Below are 26840 nucleotides of genomic sequence, written 5' to 3'. Positions count from 1 at the left end.
CGTAGTGATCTGGGAGATCAAAACACAGTGAATGCTGCTTTGTGCAGAGCTGTTGTTTTCAAGGAATCACAGAATGGTTTGGGTTGAAAGGAACCTCAAAACCCACTCTGTCCCACCCCAGCCACAGGCAGGGCTGCCCCCCAGCAGCTCAGCTGCTCAGGGACCCCATCCAACCTGGCCCTGAACACCTTCAGGGATGGGGCACCACAGCTTACATGGGCAGCTGTGCCAGCGCCTCACCACCCTCTGAAGGGAGAATTTCCTCCCAACATCTAACCTAAACCTTCCCCTTGTGCTATTGCTATCAGCATCCGTGTAAAAAGTCAGACCTCTTCTTTTTATAATCTCTCTTTAAGTACTGGAAGGCCACAATGAGATCTCTCTGGAGCCTCCTCCAAGCTGAAGAAACCCAGCTTCAGTGCCTTTCTTCATAAGACAGGTGCTCCAGCCCTCTGATCATCTCTTTGGCCCCCTCCTGGACCTGCTCCAACATCTCCATGTCCTTCTTGTGCTGGGGCTCCCAGGCCTGGATGCAGTACTCTAGATGGGTTCCCCCAAAAGCAGAGCAGAGGGCAACAATCCCCTCCCTCTCCCTGCTTGCCACCCCTCTCCTGATGCAGCCCAGGATACTGCAGGAGTACACTACTGGCTCACGTCTAGCTTTTCATCCACCATTACTCCCAAATACTTCTCTGCAGGGCTGTTTTCACTGTATTCTTCTCCCAGTCTGTATACATACATACCTGTGACTGCCTCAACCCAAGTGCAACAAGACCGAAGTAATGTGTTTCATCCCTGGAGGAAAACCCAGGAGGAACTCAGCAGCGCCTGGCTTTCCTGGAAGTAGCTGTCCCTCAGGAGGGAGAAGCAATGCTACGTGGCAGCCATCCCTCACACTCAGCTCCAACTTGCATTGCTTGGTGGAAATATTGGAAATACACTCTGGAGATCATACTGCAGCACAAACCTGGAAAAGCACAACTGGAACACAGCTTGGATCCATGTCACAGAGAGCAGGAGAGTGTGTGGTGTATGGGACCACAATGTGGGTGCCAACACTTTGGACACTGGGATGTTCAGTAGTTGGCATCAACTGAAAACAACCTGTGTGAAATGGTTAATAGGAAGTTATCTCTCCTTGTTCAGGAAACACAGGCAAGCTAAACCTGACAAATAACCAGATTCAGACCTCCTCATAAGGTAAATTGTCAATTTTAATTAACCAAAAAATGTGTAATCCTTTCATTTGTCATGCTGTGAACTGCCTTACTCCAGCCAGCTCCGATGCTTACATTTGCAATTCCCTTACTCTGTTTGGTTCTATGGTATCAGTAGGGTGGTCTTGCATAAAAGCAGGAGCTTCCCCTTCCTCCAGGACCTAGCAAATTAAAAGTGGGGGGGGAAAAAAGAGCTTCAGGGCAGGAGCTACCTGTGAATTTGTGCTTAATCCAGTATTACTGCGCTCGTGTTACTATCACTTTATTCTTGACTGCAGCCTGCAGTGACGTGCAGCTGGAAGGAGTCTGTTGTCCACAGCCTCTAGCTCAGCATCAAAATGAAGGAGTCCTGGGCGTTCACATAAGCACAAGGAGCAGCAGTTCACCTGGTATTTAAAAATCAGTTCAGAGCAAGTACTTTAATCTCTTTTGCAGGTAACCATCCCTCTTCCATAAAGCCCCATTTCTTCCTGAAGTAATTTCACAGACATCAGATCCCAAGCACTCTTGAATAATTGATGGCCTAGGTTGTAACAAATCTTTTTCATGAATATCTATAACCTCCTGCCAATAAATAATTAACTGTTCATTAACAATACTAGGGATACAAAAATGTTAAAACAAAAGCTTTTCATTTCTTTAGTTTTTAATTGATTCTCCCTACATATTTCCTATCACGGGAATGATGAAATTTGATCATAGTACCAAGTGTTACAATATTAAAAAATTCCAACCAGTAACATGACCAATAAAATTTATTAAACATTATATTTACAACTATTTACATATCCTTCCATAGATTAATATTAAAATAGACAATATACAATTTAGAATTTTCATTCAAAGGCATTTTGTTGGAAAAAATAGGCTCTATTACGAGACCACCATATAAGAGGAAAAAAAGTTGTTGCTTTTTTTTTTTCTTCTTTGTTTGCTTTGTCTTTGTTTTACACAAAAATATTTTCAGCATAGTAAGTCATAGGTATGGCGTTACAACAGCAGACTAACATGAAATATGGTTTTGTAAATGCTACAGTTGTTCAGGTTTCGGTTATTGAAGTCAAGGAGCTCAGGGTTCTGTGAAGCATGCAATACGGGTCAGTTTCAACTCTTTTACAGTTATGGTGATGAAACAAGCAGCTAAATCAAACACATGCCATAGTAAAAGAACTGCCAACCAGGAACACACTACACTTAATAAAAACGACAACTTTGGTCCAATAAAACATTAGACAAAAACAGTTTTACAGTTAAAATATCTATTTTGTACAGGTTTGAACATTAATTACAAGACTATTTACATTTGCACAATATGTATAAAATAAATTATTTAAAAATGAAGACAATATTACATCTTTTTCCAAAAAGAAAAAAACTATACAGTAATTTACAAAATACAATAAGATTAATAGACTATTTTCCTCCAAGTCTGATTTTTCTTCTACAGACTTTTCATCTTATTTTTCCCCCCCCTGTAGCAGTCCCACTGTTACCCAAGTTTCATGATACAAAGCTTCCTAGCAGATTTTAGGTATCATTTTGTTTTGGTGGCTGTTTGTGTTACAGCTGCCAGCGCTGTTAACTCACCATGTTTCATCATCCTTGTCAGCAGTAAGCCCTGAAGCCATAGGCAATTTTGTAATACAGGTAATGCTATTTTCTAGGAAACTGACTTCAGAATAAGCGTCCATCTCTGTGTTGTGAACAAGACCCCGTGCCACATTTCTCTGAATAGTTATTGGGAAAGGCAGTATTCTACATTAAGTGTTCATTAATAAAGTGTTCTGTCTTAAAAGAAAAATACCTTTGTGAATCGCTGCACCTCAGTCTCTGGCAGTCCAAAGGCAAAAGCCAGTAGGTACTGGTTGTCATATTGGTGTCAATTCAAAGTCGTCATTAACATCAACAAGAGGAACGTAGAATTCCTGAATTTCATAAATGCTGATGGATTTGTACGTAGCAGGATCGAGTTCTTGTAGTTTAAGCTGCCACTCCAGTCTTTGTACTGCATTTAAAGCTGCTGCTTCATGCTGCTGCCTCATCAAAAGGCACGTCTGTTTTGGAATGCAGAAGGAAGTTATTTCAATATCAGAAAATGCTGCAGCACGAGCTTCAAAACAGAAAAGACATCTACGAGCCTCTTTGGTGGCAGCACCTGCCCCAAGTCTCTATTTAAATAATCAGATTATTCCATCACAAAGCTCGTTTTTTTGTTCTGTTTTTGTTTTTAATATTAGCAGACCTTCTTTCATGTTGCCTTTATAATGTGGAATCATGGAATCATTTGAGTTGGAAGGCATCTTTAAAAGCCATCCAAGTCCAACCCCCCTACAACAAACAGGGATATCTACAATAACTTATGATACTGCATATCACACATCAAGTGCTTATCACATAACAGATGTATTTATTCATGTACTGATTCACATTTACTCCTGTCATCTTTGCAGTGACATCAAAGGCACTATTTCCCCTAAAGATAGGGAAAGACAAAGAGCAATACCTTTAATTTGTCAAACTTATCATCGACATCCTGTAACCATGACATAAACTGTCGCGCGTTGAATCGATCCCTCACTGATGTTTTGCTGTCATCAGTCTGCAAAAAGAACAAAAAAAAACCCCACCACCTGTAAGTTGTTTGATAACTCGTATCAGACGTGCTTTAAAACATGAAAACATACTTTGTGGCACCTTCATAAACAGCACTTCCTTGGAAAACTCAACTCCAAGTCAATGTATCAAGGTACATGCAAGCATATGTCTTGATCTCCCTTCCCTCAGCTAGCTGCTCTCCAGAAATGGTTATTCCCAGATCCCCTCAGGTTAAAGCTAATCACTGCCCTCTATTTTTAAAATTGGAGTAGGAGGCGTCAAGATTTATGCCTTAAAATCTTAATCAGTAGAAGGCAGATCTTCCACAACATTCTCTTTTTGTTCTTTTTAAAATTCAGTAACAAATCAAACAAATGTCCCCGCAGGGAAAAGCAAAACATTCATCAAGAAAATCTTAAGCAATCCGAGTTAACTGGCCACACAAGTATTCAAAACCAATTTAAGTAAAAATTACCACAGAAATTTGCAAAAGGGATTTTAAAAAGCAAGAAGGCATATCTTATTTGTCCTGCCCAGTTAAATCCATTCATGTATTTAAAAGCTACTTAATGAGTCTGGAACACCAAATTTGTCCATTGTGAGAAAGTAGACTGTATAGTTTTTGCATAGCCAGATCATGCCCCTGTAATACTTCAATAACCATCACTAACCAGCACAGGCCCCTGTTGCATTTTTAGAAAAGAAAGCCTCCCCTTTTGCACGCTGCAGGAGAAAGCAGCAATGAGAAAGAATGGGGGAAAAAACTGCAAATGCTCTGAGGTCTCTAGAAAACTGCTGGCTAAGATTACAGATATTCCCCAAAGGAAATGCAAACAGAAGGAGCCCTCAGCAACACAGGTTTCGTGATCCTGAACTGCAGGTGTTTTGCTGGGCTGTAACCAGCCTGCTCACCACAAATGAGGGCCTTTTTCTTCCCTATCTCTGCTCTGCTGCAAATGACCACAGGGAATGGTCCTTAAGGTCTGCATAACATTAGCAGTTATAAAAGCAAGCCTCAAAACACCAAGAAATCGCTCAGAAGCAGTTGTGAGAGTGTCATTTTCCTACAAAATAAACCAGATATTTGCTTACAAATCTTTGTCAGCTATTTGCTCAAGTAAAAGAAAACCGAAATGAGAATTTATTTTTTTTTTAAATCACAGAACACAATTAAGAGGTAGTGAGAGTTGTAGTATTTTACTACAACTGCTGTAGCGAATAAAAATGGCCAGAACAGCTGCAACACTTTGTGAAAGAAAAATAACCTCTCCTCCCATATAGATCCCTTTTGTTTTGCAGAATTCAAATACAAAAATCAGCTTTTTCAAAATCAATTGCAACATGACAATATAAAAATGCAGATCCATGCAGAGCTCAGATGCACCCTCAAATTCTAAAGAGGGTGCATCTCAAAAAGGGACAAAATACTCCCAAGGACACTAAACTCCAAAACCAATAATGACATTTTGCTCATTAACAAAAGAGAAAAATCTCTTTTGAAGATGATGACTTAAAAATTTGGCAGTACAAAGCTTTAAATGGGCAAAAACCACAATCTTCATAAACCTGGTATTTTCTACTGAGTTGCTTTGTTCTGCATGGTTCTTTAAAGGTAGAAAAAAAGTAATGGCACAGGTAGAGGAAACACTGGAAGCTGTAATTAACATGTAAAGAGTTACAGCACTAAAGTAGAATTCCACACACGTCTGACACGTAGGTGTTTCTTTGTATAATGCTCAGCATTCAATGCATCCAAATGTTTATTACATCTGTAATAGCAAATTTCTTCCTTGTGTTATGTCTCCTCAGTTACCTAACCAGGTTCTGAGTGCAGTTTCTACTCCTCTTAGTTAGTAAACCTGTTCACAAAACACTGATGCCATCAAACCATCTTCTAGATAGCTACAGTAAACTGGAATGGCAATGGAATTCTCTCCAAACACTCATTTTAAGTCAGACTAGAAAGGTACATTGGTCTGAAATTTACCTGAGCATCCAGGGGCACATTGTAAACTTCGGCATCCAGCAGAACAGTGCAGGCACTGAATGGTAGTGTTTGATTAGCTAGAGTTCTTGCTGCTCGGTAATGAACACGGAGGACTTCTTGCTCATTAGAAACAATAAGCTTTTCCTAATTAAAAAAAAATAATACATCATATATATCAACATATAAACATTTCAGTTTGATTCATAAAAACGCTTTTGCATTTAAACTCATTGAGAACTTCCTGTAGGGACCTACAGCAAGCTGGAGAGGGATTACTTACCAGGGAGCGTGGCAGTAGGACAAGCAGTAATGGCTTTAAACTAAGAAAGGGTCGATTTAGGTTAGATATTTGGAATAAACTTGTCACTATTAGGGTGGCAAGACACTGGAACAAGTCACCCAGAGAAAGTGTGGATGCCCCATCCCCAGAGGTGTTCAAGGCCAGGCTGGACAGGGCTTTAAGTGACCTGGTCTAATATGAGGTGTTCCTTCCCATAGCAGGGGAATTGGAACTAGATGATCCTTATGGTCTCTTCCAACCCAAACCATTCTATTATTTTAACTATGTGTCTTCTACCAATACAGCATTTATTGTTGCTTAAATTCTTTTAATTCAGATGCTTTGATTCTGAGATTGCTAACACTCCTTAGCCTTCAGAACTAGAGTCTACAGCTTTCTTCCCACACTCTGCTGCCCCTAGGAAAAATCTGAGCCACATCTTAGAGCAATTAAGAAGAAAAAGCCGCTGTCTTACTGGCACAAGTATTCAGTTAACAATCGTTCAAACTATCGCTGAATTTGTCATTACCTTTTTTCTCTTTTTTGTATTTACAAGTTCTTTCAATTCAGAAATTTAGTTAAAAGGCAGTGTAGTTCTAAAGCAGTGTTCAACTGAGCAAAGCCTATTCACTGAAAAATGAAAACCCAAGATTGAGAAATGATAGAGAAAAGTAGTTCAGTCTTACCCTTTCAATACTGTGCTGTAAACGTAGTTTCATCCTTACAACCTCCTGTTGTTTAAATAGTTCCTTAAGTGGGTCTGACAGCGAGGGAGGAGGTGTAATCTGTGGAAAATGTTTTATAAATAGTATAACGAGTATGTATTTCATGTATGTTTAACACTGCCTGAATGATTTGACCATCTATTAAAAAAATAAAGGGGGGGGGGGGTTCCTAGGGAAAAATAGGAGTTTTGTACATTAATTATATAACTTTAAATCATTTGCAATGAAAAGTTTTAAGGCTTCTTTACCAAAAAGTTAATAAACTTGCCTGCTTGCAATGGCATTTCAAACTGTTAATGCTTTTAACCAGTCACAGCCAACATATCACAGCTATTTTTTAAAAGGTCTATGCATTAGAAGATACAACTTGCTTTCAATTTTCTATAGCACAGCTGTTCATTTTGAAAATAAGGTAAAAACTGCCTAACCAGCCAGTTTCAAACTGCTACACAACACACACTTCACCTCTCTCCTAATGAAAATTGTTTGGCTCCCACAGTACTGAGTGAGGTTTGACATCTCTTGCCCCTTTGTGCAAGCCATCATTATTAAAAGCAAACCCCACACTGACTACAATAACCTGCCTCAGCTGTAGTCAATTTCAGCATGTTTAATGTTCAGTCTGAGGTATTTTGCAATCTAGATTTGCCAAGAAACTTTGTATTCATGACACACTACCACACTGTTGTCCCATCTTTTCACTGAAGTAAGACAAGATGGTCATAATTACACCAAGCTTTGATGTAGCTAATATTACTAAAAGTGAATCGATCTTTCAGAAAACTCAGTGCTTCAGCTAATAGAGAAACACACAGCTTAAGCAACACAAGCAGACTGCCTATAAAGTTATCCAGAAATAGAAATTTCACAGTTGACAAGCATCTGTATCACCTGAACAATATAAAATTTCATTATCAACTGTTTTTCCTTTGAATTCAAACACCACGTAATTTTGCAGGAGAAAGAAGAATTAACACCACTGGAAATTACTGGAAAGAATTTAATTACACAGGCAGCTAACTTGTATGGACTTCTATTAATAAATGTAAGAGAACTCTGCGCCTGTGAAGCTGCTATTGTACAATAGCTTCTATTGAAAGTAAAAGCATTTTTCAGGTCCCAGAACTCTTCCATTACGTTACTGATCAACAACAGATATATTTTCTAACCAGTACTCAGAAAGAAAATTAAAGTTTCACTTAATCTAGCAATTAGCAGCTTTTCAGTAGCCTGTATCACTAAAACCCATGGCACAAAATGTTGTTTCAAGCAGCAGGTGGCAGCCTAAAACTGTAAATCAAAATGCACTGATGTTAAGCTCTTGCTGACTGAGATTTCTTTTGAAGGGCTCCCGATGTTAGCTAACCATGCCTCGATTCTGTTTCAAAACTAAAATTTTGTTTCTTGCTTTCAGGAGTTAAGTATGCATTCTAGAAATTCAACCACGCTAGAAGAAGCCACCCCGCACTGAGGGCTTCTAAACTGCAGTAATAGTGGTCTTCCAGCAAAGGCTGAATCCCAAATACCCCAAAGCTACTCTCTGCAAACACTATTAGCAGTATGAAAGGCAACAGAAGGTTCTTCTGACCTCAGAGATTACTACAGCCTCTGTCTTTGAAAACATTAAACTAAGCACAGGACTGAATTTGCTTACTGTAATTTTCCCAAACAGTATGTTTTTCTGTCTTCTTGGAAAGTTTGGAAGAGCCTCAGCTACCCAGCTCTGCAAACTTGATCCCAGCAGTCTGACACCACCTACTGGAAAATCCCAGACTGGGAACCAACGCTGGATTTGCACAAGAGAAATAACCTTCACAGCCTGAAGGGAAACTGAAATAAAAGGTTTTGAGGGAAACTGAGGAATGAGTCTCACTCATCTTTGAGTCAAAGAGACTGCTAGGAATGAGTCAATTAAGAATGTGTAGGGAAGAGATGAACCTGTATGGTGGAAACACAAGAACAGAGCACGAAACTGGATGCCACAAGCAAAAAGTGGCCTCAGTTTCCTGCACAACCTGAGTAAGTTATCAAACAAGTTTTTTAAGGGGTCCAGGCTCCATATAGAGCATGATGGACAAGTGACTGCTGCCTTCTCGCGTGTTCTCTAACCCTGAACAAATGTCCAAGAAAAATTCAATGGTGCTCAGCCCTTCAACACTCTGATCCACTGCATGAGAAGGCAGCCTCCTGAACAGTTTTGTTCAGTAATAGTTAGGCAGCAAGATGTATCTGCAACATCTCCAGCACATAAAAATAAATTACAAGTTCCCTGCATGTTTTGCATCCTTCAGATCAACAAGAATATTGATGCTTCATGCTGTAAAACCTGTAATTCTCATTTGCGATTGCTACAAGAGCACTAACTCAGATTCACACATATACAGCATTTCCAAGATTATTTTTGTGTGCCCCTCTTGCTATCCAAGTCAACTGGCTTACTATGCTATTTAACATTTAATTAATTTAGGAAGTAAGTATCTGATAACATCACTAAAACAAGCAATACCAGAGAGACTGGACAGAATTCCATTTGTTGGAAATACGTCTGTTAGATAGTCAGGGGAAGCTGGAAATCTTGGCATCTCTCCTCAGGAGGCAGTACAGACAAAGCTGACAGAACACCATTGAATACACTGATGCAGCAGTCCAAAGACACCATAGCTAAGTATGATTTAAATCTATTCTTAGAACATTCAGATGTATCCTTCCATTTTGAATTGACCTCATGTCACTGTCTTATATTTGCACTGGCAGAGGGAAGCCACAGTTCATATTAACTATCACTACTGCAACCTCAGGTGATCTGGGTCATAAATTACTGTATATAAACAAAGCAGAGCAAAATCAAACTTGAAAGCACCATCTCCTGGTTCCCACCTACAGGATGTTTGAAGTTCCTCAGACAAACAACAGCTTATCATTAAAATCTCAATGCAGAGAACAAGCAGTACATTATGTGAACTACTCTGAGTCTCAGAGCTAAATAAATTTTCTTCTTGTAGACATTCACACAATGATACAGCAATAACTTAAGAAAAAATATCTGCCTTCCTACCTATGAGTGAAGCAAAAATCAGGTTAACAGAGAATCATTAAAGAACTACTTAAGGAAAAACATAAAAGCAATTCCGACAGAAAGGTCATTTTATTGTTGCACATCACATTATGCATCGAGTCACTTACACTCAAATGACTCAAAACTATGAGGGTAGCTGATGTGCCAGAAGGTGTGCTGCTGCTATCCAGAGGGAGAGGATGGAGAAACGAAGTGGCAGAACCCTCATGAAATTCAGCAAGGAGAAGTGCAGAGTCCTGCACGTACAGAGGAGCAATCTCAGGCACCAGTATGTGCTGGGGAACTGCCCAGCTGAAAAGCAGCACTGGAGTCCTGTTGAACACCAAATTGAACATGAGCCAGCAAAGTCCCCTTGCTGTGAAGAAGGCTAATGGTGTCCTGGGCTGCCCCAGGGCAAGTACTGCCAGCAGTACCGGTAGGGCCACATTTGGAGTGCTGGGTCCAGTTCTGGGTTCTCCAGCTCAAGGGAAACATGAACATATTAGAGACATTCTTACAAAGGACCACATGATGATGACAAAGGGACTGGAGCATCTCTGTTATGAAGAGAGGCTGAAAGATATGGAGCTATTCAGCCTGAAGAAGAAACAGCTAAGGGGAATCTCAGCAATACCTGAAGGGAGGGTGCAAAGAGGATGGAGCTACACTCTTACCCGTGCTACCCAGTGCGAGCACAAGAGGCCATGGGCACAGACTGGAGCACAGGAGGTTCCCTCTGAGCAGCAGGCAGCACTTCTGTGCTGCGCAGGTGACGGAGCACTGGCACAGGCTGCACAGAGGCTATGGGGTCTCCTCCTTGGGGATCTTTATAAACCACCTGGATGTGGACTTGGACTCCCTGCTCTGGGTGACCCTGCTGCAGTGGGACTGGGAACCCAGAGGGCCCTGCCTGCCTCAGCCATGCTGCGATTCGATGATTAACATTCCATTTGGCATAAGTTACCTAAGAAATTACACTACACAATCATCTAAATTTATTCTCATGAACTAAAGAATCCCTACTACACATAGTCAGAGAGACAGGAAGGAGGTATGAGGAAGTACTTAGAAGTTCTTCCTTCTAGTCCCATTTGTGATGGGGAAATGAGCTTATTGCCAGGGTAGAAGGGCCATTGAAAAATATAAACTACACTTCTTCATTTCCCAATAATCTCAAACTAAGCATTGACATTTAATGCCAAACCTGTAAGCTGTAGCTTGGAAACTGCATGTAGTTGGCTAGTAGCTGCCATAAAAAAACAAATACATCTCTGCTTCTGGTGATAAAAATACACTACAAAAGCTGAAACAGCAACTGAGAAAGATTTCTAGACCAAGGAAGGCCTGGTATATTGTAGCAAAGTTTAGGATACATCCTAGGTCACTTGCAGATCAAATATAATAGTAACCTTATGCGCATCTTTCCTCCCATAGTTTTCTCACAGCTAACTTGCTAATTTCAAAGAAATCCATCAGCTCCTATCTGAGAGAGAAAATGTTACAGGATATACATACTCCCTCATGCAGACATGGGGCATATATGGTGGAAAAAAATGAGAGGAAAGAGCTTCCACAGTAACAATGACTACCTCTGGAATGAAGCAACACAAATTTTAAAATGTATTTTTATATACATTAAATTTCATTTACAAATTTACAAATTTAATATACATTGAAGTGTTCACTGCTTAATCAAAAAGGATCTTCAGCTCTACTGGAAAAAGCTATACTGCATCTCAGGTAGGAAGTTATCTTCAGTGAGTCAACAGAATAGCTGGTCCATTCAGAAGTACAGAGCCCCAAACCAGGTTGCTTACAGAGCTATTTCATATGCACAGACCAATCAGTTTAGCAGGTATTTCTGCTATCAAGGGTTTACAATATTCTCCCTACTCCTCCTAAAATTGGATTTTTCCTTGACACATCCTAAGTAACGTACATACAATCCAATACTATTGAATTCTGACATTATCAAGATACTGTATGTCAGCCAAACAACTGCTTTAGGTAATCAATGATCTCTCACTATTCCAGCTATTAAGTGTATCAACTGAAACCATTCAAACAGGTTCAAGCTCCTTTTACTTCTATACTAGACAAGGTTAACTCTGGGTTAATCTCTAATCAGTTAAACTCTTAAAACTCTAATCAGTTAAAGTACATCAAATGAAAACCACCTTCTATTCCCAGGAGCAAGAATGTGGCTAGCAAAAAGCCCCCAGTGCACAATGTATTGGGTCTTCTCCATCCCCTCCACCTAGAACAACAAGCACAAGTGTGCTGAAGAACAAAGAGCTACCCTGATTGCACTGACTTCAAACAGAGACTAGCAGTAACCAAACCACTGTTACACTGTTATCTTTGATCTTTGAGGTGTAGTGCCACAGTAAAAAGTGATACTGACTACACTTCAGCCAATTCTGCGCTATACTGCACAGAGGACTCCCAAATTACAGGCCTCTTTCACAGCTGTCATTAGGAATATGCCCAGCAAATCTATAGAGAGCTTAGAACTAAACAAGTGTCCCCGGACTACAAATGGTCTTCAACAGAAAGGACTTCACATGAACTACAATTCAGAACACTTTAAATTGATGGATGACAACAGCTGGGACACAGCATATTATATTCGCTGCTTTGGTGAGTATTAAGGAGACTGCAACAGCTAGCAGGCACTCTCCTGCTTAAAACACTGGTAATAGACTTAGTATCTTAAAACACTGCACTTCCACCACTCTCCAAATAAAACAGCTTTGAATAATTAGTTTTACCCACACTATTGTTGGTAGAAATTTGGAGAAGCTCTAAACAGCTGCTTCAGTTTTAAAAGCGTAGGCATTATAGTAGCAAATACTTTGAAATATTTGTGTGTCTTTTACAGGTACTATACACGATGGTTTATCTTGTAATGACTTTGACACCATTGCTTGTATGTCCATCAAACGCTGCTTTTAAATTCGTCGTTACCAGTAAATGTTAATTTGACATATTGCAACTTAAGATTTTTTAGCTCTGGTAATCAGAAGCAAGTTAGGAAGAAAATGAAAGTGACAAAAACAAACAAAAAAACCCAGTGTCTTTCCTTGAAGTGCATATTTAAAGAACACGTTACTTACAGTTGGAATGCATATCTTGCTCAGGGGATTGCCATCCAGTAGATAAGATCCGTTGAAGGTCACATATTCATCATAATATTGAGGTGCCTGAGGAATAACACTGCACAGTAACTTACGCTTCTCTTCTATCTTTTTTCGTATGTGCAAGTATTCAAAATATGGATTTGCTCTCTCAGAACAATACGGCTGGATCTCTTCAAGTTTCAAAGAATCAACAACAGCTGCCAGTGACTGCTGGGTTTTCTCTTTAGCCTGCAGTAAAGAAGGGTTCGCTTGCACAGGCTGAGGTACACGAGACACCTTTCTTTTACGTGGATGATGTACCTGACCATCATCATCTTCAGTTAATCTAATCCTTCCTTTCATAGATGCTAATAATTCAGACTCCTTTTCTAATGTCTGCATGCAGCCAACAGGATTCTGTTTGCCCTGGTTTGCCAGTACATTTGCTCTATTTCTTGTGATTCTTTGAGGTACTTCTTGCTGTTCCATCTTCTGATCCTCAGCAATTTCTTCTTCTAGTTTAACTATTTGACTGTATTTATGCACCTCTTCTTGTATAATCTCTTGTGAACTATTTTCTGCATTAGATAAAGAGTACTGCAGTGCTTCATCTGTCAACACATTCTCTCCGTCGGCAGTGCAGGGCTTTTTATTAGATGAATCGTTCATAATTCCCTTTGACATTGCTGAACGTAGATCACAGAGATCAGTGTCAGCTTTACTGTTAACAACATGCACAGAAATCAAATTTTCTTGCTGGTCTTTTTCATTCCTGATGTTCGAAGTATCCACTGTGTTACCATCCACTTCAAACTGAGTATTCCTGCAAACAAGTTTATTGAACGCATATGAATTTACATTTAACTGTGAACTGCCATCGGATTCAGGAATATCTTTTTCTAACACCACCACAGGTAAATCATTCACCCTTTCACAGGTCTGTGAAATATCCTTCACAGAGCTCTCAGAATATACAGCATGTGGTGCATCAGCCTTGTGAATGTTGGAAGGGATGAAAACATTTTCCGTCTCTCTGGTGCTACTAGCATCTGTATTGATGGCAGAACTTACAGTTTGAGCTACATTTTGTTGTACAAGTAAGGAATCTTGATTGCTAATGCCTGGTAAAGAAATGTGTTTAGATCCATCTGGAAGTGGCTGGATGGGTAAGGAACAAGGTGACTGTGAAGGCAAAAACGATGCAGATTCTTGAGAACTGGAATTTCCCTTGATCTCAGCATGCTGGGGCAAATATTCAGCTACTTTTTGCTCTTTTAATGTCCGGTTTTCAGAATTATGCATTGCTACAAAATTATTATTATCTTGCTCCGATACATCATAACCTGAGCTGCTACACTCATTGTTTATTGAATTAAGTTTGTCAAAAGGCACATCCCAAGGTTTGGTTTGCTGAGTCACACTACTTTGACTACATGGTTGTAAATGAATATTGTATTCTTCTGAGGGATTCATCTGAGCAATATTTTTAGTGGTACTCGTACCCACTGTTACCTGCTTGTTGCTAAAAGCTCCAGTTGGAGACGACTGCAAACCAGAAAAACTGCTTTGAATATCTCTTTCAACCATGCTACACGGGAGTTCTGGTTTAGGAGAAGTGCTGGGATAAGTCTGAACTGACATCTGAGCATTCTGGTTATTTTCCTCTGATGTTCGAGGCGGTTTGCTGTGTTCAGAAACAGAAGCAGGCATGCTGCATCTTCGAACCTCTACAACAGGTCTACACTCATTTAAAACCAGTTTGAAGTCTTCAAAAGATGCTGATCTGATGTATGCTGGTGGAAGCCTGTTTGCAAAAGATGGCTTCATCCGATCAGGCAATTCGGCGACACCATCGGTCTCTCTTTCAAGAGGGGCTGGTGATTTGGCAGCTGGCAAAAACGATGGTTGTGAAAAAGACATTTGGGAATCAGCGCCTTCTAGCACAAAATCTGAGTCATGTTCCATTGAAGGTCTTGGAGTAGTTACTGTGGTATGGCAGGAATCCTCAGAACTTGCAACTGAAATGATGGACACTGATCTGGAGCTCTTGTCACCTTCTGATTTGGGGGATTTATTTGAATTATCCAAAACCAATAAAGACTTTATAACATTTACATTTCTTGTATCTACCGACTGGGATCTACTACTCGTAGCTTCTTTCTGCTGTTTCTCCTTCACACAAAAATCTGGCAACTCTGAGCTTTTTGAACGAGTAAGTTCTTTGTTTTTTACTTCAGGTAATGACTGCCTTTGTTTTTCTTTTATCTTGCTAAGTTCTAAACAAGCTCGACTTCGTAAACGTTCCTTCTCCTTCTGTTTTATTTTTTCTTTATGTTTTCTATGCCACTGCTCAATTTCCAGATCTTTAAGGCTAAGCATTCTTTCAAAACTAGTTTGCATTAAATCATCATTGACTAACCTTTTTTCTTTAGGTCGAACATCCTTTGGTGCAGGAGATGTTTTAGGCTTAAGTTTCTCATGCTCGAGTTTTAGCTTAAGTAAACTACTTTGATGCTGTTTATGCTTGTCTCTCTCTTTGTATCTGTCTATATCTTTATCTTTTTTATCCTTCTCTCTACCATCTGGAGTTTTCAAGAAATCATCTTTTTGCTTTTCTTTCAAAGACGTCAGTTTGTCATGCATTGATTTATTGCTGTCTGTAATGTTGCACCTTCTTTCTTCTTGCACGTGTTTTGAGCTCACTACTGTTGAACTCTCTTTGTCTCTGGATTTGTCTCTTCTTTCAGGCTCCTTTTCCTTGTCTTTAGTTCTGTTTTTTTCTGACTTAGTATATTCAGGTTCTTTTTCAGACTGTTTGACTTTTCTTTCAATGCTGTGCTTTTCCTTGCTGTCAGCCAAATGTCTGTCTTTATCAACCTTTTCTTTGTCATGCTTCTTTTCCGTCTTTTCTTTATTTTTTTCTTTGTCATCAAGTTTCTTAAGAGTACCTGTGCTTTTAATTTTATCGTTTTCCTTATGGCATCTTTCAGCTTGCTGGGAACTGGTCTTTTCCTTTACTTTCTCTATATTTTCATTCACTTCTGCTTTCTCTGTCTTACACTCGTGTTTTATTTTTTTCTCTTTTTCCCCGCTTTTTCTTTCTGTCTTTTCAACATCTTTTTCTTTGGCTGAGGTTCGTTTTTCTTTATTTTCCTTTAAATTCTTTTCATGCTTTTCAGTATCTGTTTCTTTTTCTATTAAGTGCATGCTAATCACCTCATCTTTAACACTTAAGCAGAACAATTCCATTTCTTTATCTGCAAGTATAGTTTCTTTTTCTTCTTTCGCGTCTTTCATTTTCTCATCCTTAAGAAACTTCTCATTTTCCTTTTTGTTCTTCTCTCTCTCCTCTCTAGCATTTCTCTCCTTGTGGAACTGTCTCTCCTTAGCTAACCTGTCTTCCTTTGCCACAGCTTTATCCAACTTCGATTTTCTGTCTGAAGGAAGAGTTTCATGTTCTATATTTAACAGTGTTTCTTCACTTTCATCACTTTTGAAAAAATTTTCTTTCCAAAATTCTCTGTCAAACTCAATACTTCTTTGGGACTCTTTAATATTGTGTTTATGTTTTTCCTTTTCCCCATCCTGTTCCTTCTTGTCCTTATCTTTTTCTCTTTCTTTGTGCTTTAATTTATGCTTTTTAAGTGCTTTACCTTCCTTGTCAATCTTTCTCAGAGTATACTCTGAGTTCTCAAACGTAGGGCTATTATCTTCATCTTTAACTTTAGAGCTAGATTTTTCACCAAATTCTAACTGAAAATCTTTCTGATGATGCTTGCTTTTTTCTTTATGCTTACAAGATTTGCCACTAGAGCTTTCTACTAGATACTCAGCATCCGCACTGTGATCGCACCGAACCAATTCAGGCTGTAATGCTATTTCAGAGCCTCCCGGTGATAAGCAGGTTTTGGTGTTTTCTTGCTTTAATGCTGTTGCTTGCTTTTCACTTAATCCACAGGGATGCTTAGGAGATTTGCCAGCAGCAATATGAAATAGTTGTAAAGAAGAATCTTCTTTTTGGCTGAAAGACTTCTTAAATGTTTCTTCATCTCTAGGTTTATCTAAAGAATCTAACCCCGAAGTAGTGATATTTGTTACTCTAGCATTTTCTTTTTCTTGTTTTAGTTCCTGATTCTCTTTATTTTTACTTTGATTTTTTACTTTCTTTTTAACTTTGCCTTTTTGCTTGTGTTCATTTGTAACAACACATTCTTTCTTTGCTCTTACATCAGAACTTGAGGTCTCTGAAACAGAACAAGGAGAGACTACCTTTTTGTCCTGGAGTATTTCTTCATCTGAGCTTTCAGAACTTGAATACAAAACTCTCGATGGCTTTTGTTTCTTGTTTTTAAGTGATTTTGAAAACGTAACTTTTTCTTGTTTCGCAAATAAGCTGTTCTTTTCAACTTCTGTTTCATCCTCTTTCCTTACATCTTTTCTAAGAATATGTCTGTTATCAATCATTTTCTTCACTTCATCTTCATCATCATCTTTAAACTCATATTCATCAAGTGCAGGTGGATGTGGTGCCTTACTGTGAACAATTTGTTTGCTGCCGTTGGCTACAGAATCTTTTTCCACTTCTGAATCAACATTTCCCTCTACACTGGAAGGATTTACAGATGGAGCTTCTTCAGAATCTACATGGAGAAAACCAGAAATTAGCTGAATGTCAATGGAACGTTCTCATTAAGTTCAGGACAAAAGGACAAAACTGGCAAACTTACAGAAAATAACAAATAACAGAATATAATTAGAAATGTGGCCTATTCAAAACAGCGAGCAACACTGCCTTGGTCCCTACCACATAACAGACTGCCCTGACAGAAACTATAACCAAACAAATACAAAGATTTCATAATGTACAGTTCCTACCAATATCCTCAGATATCTTTAAATACACATTTTTAAATCCATTAAGGCCTTTTGTATGCAGCAAGATTCTTAGTTTTTATAAATTAGGATTATTAATTTTTCAAAATAATTGCAAAACAATTAAGATTGAAGACGCAGATGATAGACAGCGAAATCTTAGGCAACAGAAGTCAAGTTTATAATTCACAAGTTCCTGTACATTTTATAAAAACACTACCCTTACTTTAATCTTCACTTGTAACCATAAGATGCTTACCACATCAACAAAAGGGCATAAACATCAGTTACACTGCTTTACAACTGAAAGAAGACAAATCCTCAAAACACATTACATATGTTCTTTCTAGAATTAAGCTTTTCAAGAAAAATCAAAAGAGAAACCAATGTTCTCACAATTTACAAACGTCACGCAGGTACATAAGCACATGGATTACCATTTATATCCCAATCAAATAAAAGTAACACTCTAAGTTTAGTAAACCTCATCTTTAATGTGTAGTACCTGCATAACCCCTTTCTCAAGTGTGTCTTTCTGCTGATGACTCATTCCTCAAGGAATTAATCAACTTTTACACTTTCCAACAACTAAACGATATTCTCCTTCACATGAACTGTCAAAGTACCTTGTTTCAACAGTAGGTGAACTTTAATTCTTAAAAGACAAAGAGCTCCTATTGTAAAGAAATTCCCCTATGAATTTTTAAGCACCTGATGTAGACAGTCAGAAGTCTGCTGGGCTTTCATTCACTGCAACTGGTCTCTAGTATGTAAGTGCACGGCATGAAACAAATATGCTGTACTGACTGTCCTGATTTGCAAGTTCAAAATTGCAAGCTGAACTTGCAATTCTAGCTGAACTTGAATTCAGTTATTCAGTAATTGTACAACTGAACAATGGAAATCTCTCAACTGTTTGCGAAGTTAGATTTTACACAACATACGCAGTGCTATCACCACTTGATCATGACAAAATCAGTACTAAAAAGTCTTTCAGAAATATTTCTGGATATATTGTTCCCTCCAAATAAGGTTCTTCCAACTCAAGTCTCTCCAGCTGAATTTATCATTTTGTTGTTTTTCTTAAAGGAAGAGAAATCACAATATCAATAAAACAGAACTAAGAAGATCCTATTATCTTCCTTATTATCTGTAGCATTCAGAACGTGTTACTTGTTTGTGCTATCAGTTTTTTTTTATTCCTGGTTTCTTAGGAAGCTGCAGAGAAAGCTCTGTTCCTCCTGGAAACTATATTCCCAACTAAGAAACACCCTGAACAGACAACCATTGATGAAACAATTAGTAAGTAGTAGCAAGTTTCTATTACACATGTGGAAAAATATTCTTCTTAAGATCAATAGTTAGGGCAAGCTTTAGTAAATTCTGTGACAAAATGCCATGACTATCCCTTAAAACAGGATAACTATGCTTTGCTTTTCAAGCTATTTTTTTTTCAAGCTATTCTTTCAATATGCAAAAAAGTCACAACTACATAGGTCAACATGACTACTGTGCTTCAAGTATAGAAAAACACTGAATAAAAAGCTTGCTTTTAAAGAAAATGAAGTTTGTCAGGGAAAACTAAAATGACTCTAACAATCATGTGGCATGAGTACCTCCTCACGTAACTTTACTTGAAAAAATATGAATTCCTTCCTCTGTGATAAAGAAAAGTTTGTGCATAGCACTCGAGCAAGTTACTCATGGTCAAGAGTCTCCTGTTTCCAAGGAGACAACAGTTCTTTCCATACCCCAAGAGGGGATACCTTTCCGTGACATGGCAGAAATAAAATAGGGGTCAAGAATCCCTGCCTGCACTTAAACAAAATACTATCTGGTCACCTTTACAAGTCAGTGATTCCTCCATGAGCAAGAACTTGTTTACTGAGCAAGTATTATGAAGTCACCCCCACGTGAAATTCTTGCTCCCAGTTCCTCTACTGAGGATACAAAGTGACTATGGGAATATTTTTCCCAATAAGACCTCTTGAAAACATCTCTGTACTCCAAATAAAATAAATTAATAAGTAAAATTAACACAATAAATAAAACTGATAATATAAATACTGTATTATCTCATATTTTGCTCCAACAAAATCATACTGAGATAGAGTTGATTTGGAGGGTGGAAAGGGATTAATGGAGAGAAAAAAAAAACCACAAATACATTATGGATAATTCAATTCAGTAGAAAGATCTGAAAATTATTTCTAAAAGTAGAAAACAATCTTAAAAATTGCACTTGCTATCTGCAGCAAGTCTTCCTAGGTAACACTATGCAAAAGATTAAAACCATCAAATTTCAGATTAATTGATGCACTGAAAGAAGTATGCAGTGAAATGGGTATTGTTACCTGAGCAACTGTCCTCATCATCAGAGATAGGTACCTCCCTTTTCAATAGCATTTCCAGCTCTTCAGTTTCAGCTACATCAACTGGCCTCTCTCCGTGCTTATTGGCCTGAAATGGATTTCCACCATGTCGAAGCAACAACTTCACAATCTGCAGCATTAAATAAAGGAACATTTAGGTTTTCCAAAAGCATTAATTAACCAGCATAAAAATGGCTCCACTGGTCACAAAAGGTGAATAATGTGAAACTGAACTCCAAACTTCTCTCTGTGAAGTTGGTATCATAAATGAAGACTTCAACAACTAAAACGCAAAGACCAAATATCCATAATCAGCTTGTTAGAAGAGCAAATGGAGAAGAAAGTTGTCTGTAATTAAACGGATACAGTAACATCAGAAAGAAACAACATGACCCTTTTTATTCTCACTGTTCTGGGATCACTTCACAGAAATCACCTGGTTTCTCACCTACCAAACTCTCTATTCATCTGAACTTAACCCACCTCATCGCTACAAAATGCGTACCACTGAAATCTAACAGGACAAGTTTTTCAAGTAGCAATATTACAAGTTTCCACGGCATTTCAGAAAAGTTCTGTTAGAATCTATGTGTCATTGGAGGAATAAATTATCCCTTGTCCCCAACTGAATATCATAGAGTGACATTATCAGTGTCTGTCATTAAGAGCAGAATTATTAAAGTTGCAGTGATACTAAGGCTGCTGCATCTTCATCACATATCCAATATCAGTTACTTTTTATTGTTTTCTTTTGTTGTTTTTTTTTTTGTCTACATGATAAAAATGTGAAAATTTAGCAGACAGTAATATGGTTGCAAGACACATCAGCATTTTTTTGACACGTAACGTCACTGAGACAATCAGAGATTCCAAGGCCAGACCATGCTGTACTATCTCAAGCAAGCTCTATCTAAAGGCCCACTTTTGTTTTGATATCCATCAGATATGATTACTAAATCATTAATAAAACTTTCACAAATCTTATTCTTGTATTTCTCTTCTCTAACATTTCCACAAAACCTTTCCAAACTGGATAGCTTGTTTGAAAGGTACATTTTATCTATACGTAGTTTATACTTTCAATTTTATAAAGCAAATCACGCACAGTAATTAAATGAAGGAGACATAAAAAGAGAGAAGACTCATTGTTGCACCTAGTTTACAGAGAACAAATTTGGAAGCATGTAGAATGTCTATGATACTCCCTTTATCTTCTCTAACTCACCATGTGTGAGTACTGAAAAAAATAGTAAGCATATACATAACATCGTTCTGTTTCAAAGTCCATAAACATAAAAATAACTGTTAATTTTTATATGTATATATAAAATATATATAGTAAAACTATGCATATAACAAACAACATAATAAATACATAGTATTATTATAATGCATAAAATATAGAATTGTTTATAATTCACAAATATTATACAGATTAAAATAATATTATGCAAAATATCACATACTATTATCAGATATATAGAAGGATAGATGATTATAAATAAAAGCATGTCTTACACTCTTGTATGAACTGAAATAAAAATCATTTCTTTAAACTCGCAGTATATGGTTTGGAAACATTTTGTTATTGAGAATTCTACATGATATAAATCTCTTAAAAATCATTAAGATATCTATTTAAAAAGTAAAAGTGAAATTTAAAGCATTTAAGAAAGCAGATACTGGCAGAAAATACCTCACAATAGAGTTATGATGAAAGCAGGATGGAAAAGCAAACCAAAAATGCTTTAAGATGTCCCCAAGACAGCAGAAACAGTATTACAAAACCCCATGAGACTAGTCAGAATAGTAAGGATTTGTTCTAATGATTCAGCATTTCAAGCCACTTATTTGCTTCCCTTACTCTCACAGCACACTCACATTTCTATGCCCACTACTAGCAGAATCATGAAGTGGTGTATCATCATCCAAACCCTGCGTGTTCACGTCAGCTCCTGCTGCAATCAGGACTTTAGCAACATCATAGTAACCAACATTACAAGCTTCATGCAGTGGGGTCCAACCTACAATAAAGAGTGGTAAATATAAGTTTGAAATTTAGGAATTAGTTTGGTTTTGCTTTCTCCTGTACTGTAGAGCTCTATGTCCTTGAAACACTTCAAAATATACTCATAGACTAGTGCGGGAAAGGGTAACACCATCCATCCAGTGAGCACATGCTTTACCAGTCTTACCCCTCACAATGAGCTATAGATTTTTATTTCCACATCAATAATCTTAAATTTAGTTGCTTCCCATTTTCTGCAGTAGAGCCTCAAGCGAAGATGATAAATCTGTATTTTCTACACTCCATACTTCAATCTCCTCTCCTCCACTTAATTCCTCCCATTTCATAGATACCCTAAACTTCCAGGCTGTTCTTCAATAACTTTCTGAAGTCTAATTCTGAAAGGAGACTCAACTTCCACTCTATAACACAGCCAGTGCAAGTCTGGAAGAGTTTATTCACTTCAACTCTACATTCTGTAAGTCATGGTCTCATACCTCTGTTCAGAAACTCATGATTTATCTAGTCCTTCTTTAAGGAAATTTCTTACCTTCATCTCTCACTCAACTTCTGATACTTATTTAAAAATATATTTTTATATATGTTTTATTTTATATTACTTATTTTTATTTTATATTACTTATTTTATATAACTTATACTTATTTAAAAAATAAACAAAAAAATAAAAATCAAACCAACAACCAACAAAACAACAAAAAAAATCAACCATCACCACCAAAAAAACCCAAGGCTTCTAACTTCTTCTGTAGTAAAACACATCTTCCTGATCTTCAAAAACTATTATTTTTTCCATCATCACTTGGTTCATTCACTTCTAGCACTGCCTGGCTACAACCACTTCTTTCCATTTTCTTGACATTTGTCTTTTTTCCACTCATCCACACCAAAAACATTATTTTTCTCTCAATCTTTCGATCTCTGTCTTCTTCCTCCTAACAGTGACATACTTAATTCTCTCCACAGTTCATACTTCTGAGTGTTTTATTGCTTTGCCTTTCTATCCTATCAAAATATCTAGCACGCCAACCCTAGTCCTGGCTTTCTCTCAACATCTGTTCCCTTTACTCCAGTTCTCACACAGCAACATTATTCTGGCAGATACTGCATGAGCAGGGTACTTCCTCCATTACTAATTCATTTTCTCCTCCTTTCGTTCCACCAACTTCTTAGCTAAAAAACTCTTTATTCTCTGGGCTTTACTACACCCCGAATTCTTACTTTTCTCCACTCATGACTTACTCCTCAAATCTTCTCCTTCTTCTTGACTTCTTCCTTTACACAGGAATTTCAAGCTCAGCCACCTCTTCTTCTCACTTTGGATTACCAAATAGAGATGATCCCACTTGATCTATTTCTATGATTCCTTGATCTATTATATTATCTATTCACATCTATTCCAGTGCTCTGAACAAAATTCCCAATGACTTGCTCCTAATTGATTTCCAGAACAAGCTCTCAAGCGTTCTCATCTTTTCTCCTACATCTAAAATTAGTTATATGTCTGTGCTGGATCTGCCTGGAATGAAGTTATGAAGTTAACTTATAGCAGCCCATATGGTGCTGTGCTTTGCACACACCAGTGGTTTGACTACTGCTGACAGGTGCTTGCAGTATTAAGGCTTTCTCTCTCTCTTTGCCCTTCTCCCCCACATAAACAAACTGGGAGTGGGTAAGAAGCTGGGAGGGGACACAGCCAGGACAGCTGACCCAAGTGGACCAAAGAGACATTCCATATTTATGAAGTAATGGTCAGCAATAAAAACCTCAACAAAAGGAGTAAGAAATTAGGGATATTTGTGGCTATAGCAGTTATCATCCAAAGCAAATACGTTGAGGTCCAGGTTCTCAGGAACTTGTAGGACATCGCAAAATAGTGAAAGAATTCCTTTTTCCTTTGCTTGCACATCCAGCTTTTGCTTTTCCTATTAATCTTTTTCCCTATCTTCTTGGATCTTCTTGATTCAAGATGTTTTTTCCTTATCTTTCTCTATTGTTCTTCAAAAAGGGGCAGTGAGAGAGTGGCTGGCTGGGCATCAGGCAGCTGGTCAAAGTTAATCCGTAACATCTCCTTTTCGAACTGTTTCTATTCCCCTTGTGATTCTATGGTTCTGCCTTCTTCTGAATATCCTCGTCTCCCCTCACAGCTTCTCCAAAGATCCCACTGGATTCTGCTTCTGCTTCCTTTCTCTTCCTCTATAAAGCAGCCCTGGGCAGCCTCATCTTCAAATACAAATTCAGTCACCCCAAGAAATCACTGATCTGTTTCTTATCTACAATAAAAAGTTCAATCCATCTCAATAATATTTTCTCTTGATGTTAGCTAATCATATCACACCATTCTTAACTTTACTGAGACCTGCAACTTTACCTCATCTCATTATTCCCATAGAGAATATAACTCTCCTTAGAACCATTCAGGCTTACAATCTGAGCATCTGTAGCAGGCTGCTCCACAGATTTAGTTAAAATTCTAATTCAGACTTCCATTGTATTTTTGCTTCCATTATGCAATGACTATAAAAACTCTAAACTGGTTATTCTGCTAGCTCTGCCAGTTAACAATACCAGCAAGCACTCTCAGTATTTTCTTTATTCCCTTGGGATGCCATGAACTTTGTCACATTTCCTTCAAGTTTTATCCTCCATATCGAGAGCACAGCCTTTTTGGAAGAAAAAAAAAAAACAAACCACCAATGACGTTACTCTTTTTCTTATTTCCCTGCCTTCCCATAATCCACTTACTCCCACTGTGAATGTAAAAAAAAACCCAACACTTAATGGCTAGAGATGAGAAGCAGACAATTGGGGCAGTTCATGATGCTGCTTGTATAACGTGCACTTACCATTCATGTTTCTAATTTTTTTAGCAGTTGTCTTTGCATGCAAGAGAAAAGCAACTACTGAAACCTACCTTTTACAGAAGCCTCTTAGATCCCAACCCCACAATAACCCTCTCATCTCACCCAATCCCACATGCCCTGGTTTATTCTTTCATTCCCTTCACTGTTTCAATCCCTCCTAATTACCACAACCCCCTTCAAAGCTATACATCTCTATCCAATACACGGCTTCTTACATCTTTTCATAGTGGCCAAGGTAAAACAGCAAGTACTTATCTCAGTATGTAAATGCATTTCATTTGGTATCTGGCCAATCAACAACTGGCAATTACTGAACTCTAACTACAGATTGTATCTTCTGCGGAGATATTACTCGGGGGGTCTCACATTTACTCTGCTGTTGTTTGTTGGTTGGTTTTTTTTTGGTCTGTTTTGTTTGTTTTTGTTTTGTTTTAGAGATGCAATTACCAGGAGACTGTGAAAAGGAAAATACGCAAAAACTCGCCATCAGGTTCTAAAAAATCATTTAGGAGGTCTTACAAAGAGACAGGCAGTACCGACATTTCTGTATCAAAAGGTTACTAAAAGAATACCAAAAAAAGGTAAAATATCAAATAAAGGGCACTACAAAAATACGTTACAGGTTACAACTTATCCTAACATTTATCAATCAGTGATGAAATCAGATACTTACGTACCAAAACTAGTGTTAAGCCTCGATGACAACTGTAACGTACCCCACATTGGTTCCGCTTTGGTGCATATTAGCTGTTCCAGTAAGACAATGTACATTACATGCTACCCTTTGTTAGTCTTTGCTTGTCTTCACATGTTCTATAATCCCATTATCAGTCATAGACTTTGCCTAGTATAATTCTTCAAAATTCAGCAAGCATGCACACATTTTTATACGGAAAGGTCCTATCCACAACTGAAATCTCCACATATTAACACCATATTAGTAAGGAACCATGTACTAGCAACCAAGTATCACCATTACTATCAGAAAAAAATAAATTTAAACTTTTCTTTTATTTGCATACAGCATGTCAACTTAAACCTGTGTTAAGAGCTTCAGCATTAATTTTGAATTTGTACAGTTAGGCAAACATATATCAACTTACCTGCAAAATCTTTTACATTCACATTTGCACCTAAACTGATAAGCTCCTTAACTTGTTTAACATCCCCTCTAATTGCTGCCATATGTAAAGGAGTTTCCCCTCGTTCATTTCTCTTGTTAACTTTGTCTTTCTGTCTTGAAGAGGAGCTTGGAGTTTTCTTTTGTGCTGGTGTTGTTTGCAGAGGATGATTCAAGTTGGAATCTACAAAGTAAGTTTTTAAATGGTCATTTATACTTACTCAGCAGTGTTTTTGCTTCATTTTAATGCTTGTATTCAAAGATTATAATTACTAGTGAATAATAAGGGATGTGATTGACACTTCAGATGTATCAACACAATGACTACTTGCAATGTAAAAAAAATGCCTTGCAAAGTTTTACCATTTTAAATATAGGTTTCAAGAACAGATGAATCCTATCCAAACTACAAAAGTTCACATACTCTGATACAATTTTTTTCTAAAACAAGACAAAGCACCACCAGTATTTCATATATGAATAGACTTTTCCAGCATGAGAGAATAAAGAATATGCATTGGTCCCATACAGTACTCCAGAGGAGCCTTATAAAGACACCTCCTTTTGCCATGAAACTGTCTTCCCCTTCTCTACATATAAACAGTTT

At 37.9% G+C, this 26840-nt stretch overlaps 1 protein-coding gene across 4 annotated transcripts in view; it reads right to left on the bottom strand.

Annotated features, from left to right (window-relative positions):
* Positions 1-256: 256 nt before the first annotated feature.
* ANKRD12 (ankyrin repeat domain 12) overlaps positions 257-26840 on the bottom strand; it is a 60979-nt gene continuing 34395 nt past the window's right edge. The window contains exons 5-14 of one of the 4 annotated variants that reach the window (XR_007375631.1): positions 26217-26417; positions 22104-22246; positions 20205-20352; positions 12976-17618; positions 6766-6864; positions 5800-5943; positions 3721-3816; positions 3022-3271; positions 1430-1603; positions 635-1104 (exon numbers count right to left, since the gene is read on the bottom strand). Coding sequence is in view for 2 of the 4 variants with exons in the window: in XM_048938557.1 (XP_048794514.1) it covers positions 3086-3271; positions 3721-3816; positions 5800-5943; positions 6766-6864; positions 12976-17618; positions 20205-20352; positions 22104-22246; positions 26217-26417 (5660 nt within the window). In the remaining 2 variants the exon portion in view is untranslated. Of the gene's footprint in view, positions 1604-1954; positions 3272-3720; positions 3817-5799; positions 5944-6765; positions 6865-12975; positions 17619-20204; positions 20353-22103; positions 22247-25790; positions 25861-26216; positions 26418-26840 lie in introns of those variants that run through there. The other 3 variants (XR_007375630.1, XM_048938558.1, XM_048938557.1) reach the window with 3 other exon arrangements.

This window comes from Lagopus muta, chromosome 3 (genome assembly GCF_023343835.1).
Source record: "Lagopus muta isolate bLagMut1 chromosome 3, bLagMut1 primary, whole genome shotgun sequence".
Taxonomy (NCBI): Eukaryota; Metazoa; Chordata; class Aves; order Galliformes; family Phasianidae; genus Lagopus; species Lagopus muta.
Note: the sequence above shows the minus strand (reverse complement) of the source record. Positions and strands in the feature narration are given on the sequence as shown.